The sequence below is a fragment of the Macadamia integrifolia genome, chromosome 3 (genome assembly GCF_013358625.1).
Source record: "Macadamia integrifolia cultivar HAES 741 chromosome 3, SCU_Mint_v3, whole genome shotgun sequence".
NCBI lineage: Eukaryota > Viridiplantae > Streptophyta > Magnoliopsida > Proteales > Proteaceae > Macadamia > Macadamia integrifolia.
In genome coordinates, this window is record NC_056559.1 from 5,904,102 (window position 1) to 5,910,831 (window position 6,730).

Here is a 6,730-nt window from a genome sequence, read left to right on the forward strand (position 1 = left end):
AGTCATAAATCATACCAAATGCCTCTATTTTTAACTATACCATGGAGAGCCTAATTTAGTCATAACCAAGGTTTTAGAGATTTGATTTTCATATAAAAAAAAAAAAGGATGTACCTAGTGCATGAGACTCTTGTCTAAAAAGGGTCTTAATGTACGAAGCTTTACCCTCATTTTGTGATTATTTAGAAAAGATTATACATTTTTTTTTTGTTAAACTATAGGAATAATTATACGATTACCTAATATTGGGTTTCAAATTATAAAATTACACGGTCAATGTTTAATTTAACAAGATTAATTATACAAAGTTTGGTATTAGGAAAATAATCAAAATAATGTCCACATCATACGCATTCCTTCCTATCATTACAAGTTGCCTTCCCAAAATCCATTCAATGTTGTTCGTGAAGAAGAAGAGGTGGGGGGCGATGGAGTTAAACTGTTGAAGAGGATGGTGGTGGGTCCCACCATTTTTTGATATAATGCAACTTTGAATACTCAATTGTGCTCACAATAGATGATGAAAGAAATCTCGTATTTTTTTTGGTCAATTGGAGGGGCAACTCATAGAAATGAGTAGAAATCAGTGTGAGGTCATTGTTTTAAGCATTTTTTGTAATACCAATATGGTTTCTAGAATCCCCATAAACATATTTAAGTAGATCATTTTTATTAAAAATCATATAAAATATACGAAACTCCCACTACTGTATGATTTGAAAAGAATCATAATGTAAGCAACCTTACCCGTGCTTCTCCGAAAGGTTATTTTCCAAGAACCAATGGGTCATAATGTTCTCAGATCTTTTTTATTATACCTTTTTTGTCTTTTTTAGTGAGAAAATGTCAAAAAATTCAGTAAACTACATTACTTTTTGTAGCAAATTGAATAAGGTTTTTAAATCACATATCTCTAGAAACTTAAATTCCAAGAATTCACACATAATCTTGTAAAATGTTAATCAGGAAAAATTCCAAGGATTTATTGTAGAAAAAAGATTGCAATGGACAAAACAATAATCTAAAATATCCAGAAAACCATGGTACAACCCCATATTCATCCCTCTTGTTCATTGAAATTCTCCTTCTGTTTGCCCCACCAGGATTTAGTCAAATTTGTTTTCAAATATCAACCCCAAGCCAATCCAAGTTGTTGTCCTTTTTAAGCTCAATTATTGTCAGAGTAGATGATAGAGGTTCCCAAAGACTAGCTATTGTGTCTTCATCACATATCACTTCCATTAAATTAACAAGATTCATGGCTGAAGGTGGCAATTCACTCAAGACTATGCAACCTCTCATGTCAAGCTTCTTCAAACAATGTAACTCACCCATCCCATCAGGCAGCATTTTTAAGTTGCAACAATCAGATATATCAAGGAACCTCAGTTTCTGGAGTCCATTAATTGAGTCTGGTAACTTAAGTAATCCAGTACATCCATGCAACCTTAAAAACTCTAAATTTGCTATATCTCCAATTCTCTCAGTTAGTGCAGATAAGTTATCACAGTTAGTATTACTAAGTGTCTGTAAATTGATGATACCGCAGATCCACGGAGGTAATTCCACCAGATCATGGCAGTAATCGATGTTGATCTCAACAAGATTAGGTAACATGGAGGAGATCTTGATGGTGAATTTCATCAAAACTTGGCCAAAATCACACATGAATAAAGATAGCTTTTGCAAATTCTTCAATGGCATTGCGAATTCATAAAGGAAGGAATCGACACTTTCTCTAACTTGATCCTCTTTAGATTAGCAAATTCACTATGTGTTATCAAATTTCTTAGCTTGGCTTTGGTCCTTCCATGGTTTACAATGATTAGAACCTTCAGCTTTCTCATCTTTTCCATGAATAGGGGCAAGGTGTAGTTGCTTGCAGAGAGATTCAGAATCAGCACCTCAACTTCATCAAGTTGCAAGTCATACCAGCTTTCTAGACACATTTCACCTGAAAGATTCAGCCCATCACTTATGATGCAGAGAAAAAGGAAATATAAGAACTCAAGAAACAACACAACAGTATAACATGTTAGGATGAATGTGAGGAAATCTGTGCAGAGAGAAACAAGACGGGCATCAAGATGGTGGTTCTCTTTTTTTCTCCAGCTCTCAGGAAGGCCTTTTTCTCTTCTGTCCAATGATAAATCTTTTACTCTGCTGCTTCCGGCTCTCATAGATAGCCAGGTCTCTCAGCAGCTCATGCTGGGTAACAAATAGCTCACTGAAGCTAGAAACAATCTCCCTTGAATTTTTCCTGATGAAAATGAATTTACTGCTTATAGATATATGTTATCCACACTTGTAAACACTGTTGAATCCGTTGTTTGAAGAATATAACAGGGAGACATTTAGGAAACCATCGACGCAATACGATTGTTCATTTTTGCGGTTCAGATAATCTATTGGGAATGAGATTGATTGTCAACACAAACATACTAGTCAGTGGTGCTTTTGAAGGATGATATAAGTTTTAATTGCATCCTCGCAGAAGTTCACCGTGTCAATCTAAGCAATCAATAGAACATAAGGTTGGATCAGACCTCAGCTTAACGAGGATCATGCTAAAATAAATGTTTTCATTCTTGTTCTGTCAATTGCTTTGTCTACCTTAATAAAACTTGCAATGGAGAACATGATTAGAATATCAACAGAAAATTTGAAACAACAACCATCATGGTAATTAACTTAGCCATAGAGAAATATCAGTTTCAATTAGCAACAAATACATGCAATGGAATTTAAGGACTGATTAGAAATATAAAAGAAACATATATACCTGCTTCCAACCAAATTAATAAGATTTCGAGAGGCAAGTTCAAGAAGAATGACAAAGGCATCGCTTTCATATTCTAGTTCATGGAGCTCACACCAAATATCGATCAGAGCAGAGGCAGGGATCCTTTTATCTTCAGGGAAGGAACCCAAGTCCATAAAACACTCTTGGGCTATTTTATCCAAGGAATCCAAACTTGTTGCAAGACGTTCCCGCAATTTCTTATCAAAATCAAGAATGCAAGAACCTTTCGACAGTTTGTTGGCCATGTTTTCCCACATCACTGAGTGCTGCTGCTGGTACAGCGATTTGGCAATCACCATTATAGCAAGTGGGAAACCATCGCAGCATCTTACTATCCGCAGTTTAACACCAGCAAGTAGAATTAGTCATAGTTCAGGAAGGACTGGAAGAATGTAGCATACGAATTCAGCTAAAAATGTTAATATGCTAACTTTTTCACTAAATCTGGATGTGGCAATAATATTCAGACGATAGGATAAAATTGAACTAGATCTCTTTTGTACCGTGTTTTGAATTATCTAGCAGAATCCCAACTTGAAGCATTTTCCCTATTTGTTCCCAATGGTAAACAGATTCCAACTCACATTCCAAACTCATTGTAGCAAAGACTCACATGATCAAACAAATTTTAGATTCATGGGTGTTTGACTTATAAGATCACCTTGCTGTCCTTCATCTTCCAAAAGACAAGCTGTGGACCAATTAGCCTTGACTAATAAATATGCATGTAATCAGACTTTAATAAGTTTTGAAGGAATTCTTCTTTTTTTTTTTTATGGTTGAGAGACTAGTATTCATCTTCACCAAAAAAAAAAAAAAAAAGAGAGTAGTTTTCATCCTAAAGTTTTGACCATCAAAGCATATAACTGTTCTTGGTGAATTGTTTCAATCTCTTAGGTTGTTTTCTGTATGACATATTAAAAGCCAAGTGTAGATTTTGAATTCGGTCTTTCGAGGTTTTATACAGTTATAATTTTATTTAGTATGTGCATATGGAGATATTAATCTAAAGAAGGATACATATTATGCAAGTGAGTGGTTGGAAGATAGATAAAGCACCTCATTTAGAATATCCTCATCTGCCCCTCATAGCCCTCATTTCCTTCTTGAGAGCGCTGTATGACGAAAGAAAGTCATGGAATCTTGATCACTAAGTGTTTTCAAAAGATATTTAGAATGATATCTAGAATTATATATTTTGAATGCTTCTCTTGATGTAACCAGCAACTTATATCATTCTGTTCTATGGAAAAACTTCTCAATAATCGATTCGTCCCAAACATCATCTAGAACCAACAATAGTGGCTCTGATTTTCTCTGCTTCAGAAGGTGATGAAATTGCTTGATTGCATCTTCTTCACTTAGGTTGGACCCAACTACCCCACCACCAATCACGTCAATTAGTCTCTGTGGGATCCTTAAGGTGGGTGTCATTGAAACAGTTACAAAGAATATTTTGTCCTTGAACCTGCCTGTACCAAACAGAGTATAATAAAGTTCAAACTTTTAGACAGATCTGTTTATAAAACAAATAGAGAAGGGGGTGTTGAGTCCCATGTCACTCTCTCTCTCTCTCTCTCTCTCTCTCTCTAAAGTGTGCAGCATATAATGAAGAAGGCGACAGAGGAAATCAATGAAAAGAAGGGGGAAAAAAGCCTTTTTGGAGTTAATGTCTTACCTCTAATTTGTTGGTCTCGGCAAAGCATGGCAGCTAAGGTCGACTTCCCACATCCCCCAGGAGCATATAGTCCAAGCACTGTTAAATTTTCCTTGAACAACTCAATCTTCAATTCTTCGAGAGGTTTATTGAATCCAACAACACGATCTGGGATTTCAGGAACAGCAAACAAACCCTCATTACGAAGGGGAACTGCACCCTTACCCTCACCATCGATCCGTATCTGTCGCAGTTGCATGGTAAGCTCTTCCATCTTCTTTAGAATCAGTTTATTGTCTCGCCAGTTTTCGACCTGCAACTCCAGCCCACAGAACCTACGAATAGCTTCATCTAAATGGAAGATCTTACTGGAGTAATGGATCCTCATGATGATGTTCCAAGACTGGACCTTTTCGCACTTCTGGAGGAGATTTTCTCCTTTTTTCAACTTCTCGATCATGTTATTAAAAGCCTTCGACTTACTATCGTTCAACTGAAATGTAGTTCCCTTCCTTCTTGAAACAGAGAAACCACATGTTCCAGAGTACTTTGGAGCCGTTCAAGATCTTCCCTGAAATTGAGTCTCTTATCCTTCACCTATAATATCGCACGCAACACCTCTTATGCTAAAGCACCCAAGATGATTACGTCCGCCATTGTTGTTTCCTCTCTTTCGTACGATTCGGAATTTCAATTCAGTCCGAGCTCCTTCGAGTTGGCAACGGAGGGAGAGGTGCAGAGATATATAGTATTTGCTATAAGCAACCACTCGGGGAAATGGTTCTGCACGTAGGTGAGCACCAATGGGAATGCACAAGGAAGCATTTTTTATAGACCGCAGCGGCCGGTCATTTCGCCTGGCACAGAGCCACATTCCCCCACAGAGAACTCTGTTATGCTGTTCACACTTCATTGACTTGACTGCTTCCGTTCTAGTCCCATGATCCATGCCAGGTTTGGATTGATGAGTTTTTCTGGATGAAGAGATCCCTGATTGGATGTCTAATGGTAATGTCAGAATTGGAAATTGCCCAGAAAGTTGAGAAAGACTATCATGAGTTCTGCTCCAACACCCTGCAACCCAGTGAACAACCTCAGGCTGATACTGATAATCAAGAGCTTGCCCTCCTCCTTAGCAATATCTGAAGTTGGAGGTGGCCGGCATTATTCATGATATCATGTGTCATACTTCTTTTACTTCAGTCATGTTCTTTTAGGCATATTCTTAGGGAGATTAACAACGTAGTTGACTCCTTAACCAGGTAGATTTGTGTCCTTGCGGGTAGGACAGTTTGATAAGTTTCCAATTGTTGGATTTTTAATCTTTGTAATTCAGATTCCTCGAAGTGTGGATCAGTTTCTCATATCAAAGCCATTCTTATATGAGTTGATCCTCCAGATGGAATATAGTAATCAGTTGGTTGTTTGGTGGATTTCATTTGTGTGGATCAGTCAGTACGAGAATAGTTCTCATACGAAAACTTGATCCGCTCTAAATTCCTTGTGCTTGTCACGCATGAATGAATAGATTTCTTACATAAGAATTAAAAAAAGAAAAAAAAGAAAAAAAAAAGAAGGGACATGAATCGTGACGAACTTCATCTTATTAATGCCTTGACATGTAAAAGTGTTATACTTGCACTATTCGTTATATTTGCACCATTCGTCATTCTTCATCGTCCCAGTAAATCAATCATTATGTTATTATGATTTTTTTTTTCTAATGATGATGCAATATTTACTTATGTTTTTTTTTTTTTTTTTTAACAACCAATATAGCCTTAATATGAACATGGATGTTATAATTTTGTTTTAATTAAGAATATATTATGACTTTCCAGGATTAATGGCCGCCTTCAAAAGTCTTTTCTCAGTAGGAAAAATGATCTTTATTGATGATCGACACGAACTACTCATGGCTGGAATTAAACACATTTCACAAAGCCTACCCTCCTTACCAAGAGTCATTAATGTTGTTATCTCCCTTGGAATAAATTGGAAAGAACAATATACAAATAAAGTAAATAAGTGTTGGATATCTTCAAGGATAATTCTCATCTCCCAAGGCGTGTTTGAAGATTTTAAGTGACAACATCCTTATTATTAGACTCAACAATTACAGTATCAAATCCCACAAATAATGATTCTAATAAATTAAGCTTCATGAATTACCAAAGATTCACCAACACTCAAAAAGTGTTGAAAGTAGATGGAAAAGGTGACCTCGAGATGTGTGCCGGGGTCCTCTTAGCCTTGGGATCACTCTATGA

General features: G+C 36.5%; 1 protein-coding gene across 1 annotated transcript; it reads right to left on the reverse strand.

Annotated features, from left to right (window-relative positions):
- Window positions 1–1,122: 1,122 nt before the first annotated feature.
- Window positions 1,123–3,102, reverse strand: LOC122073738 (probable disease resistance protein At4g33300). The gene is given in 4 exon segments (XM_042638363.1): window positions 1,123–1,709; window positions 1,712–1,954; window positions 2,160–2,260; window positions 2,783–3,102. Coding segments are annotated over 4 exon segments (1,251 nt in total).
- Window positions 3,103–6,730: the final 3,628 nt, after the last annotated feature.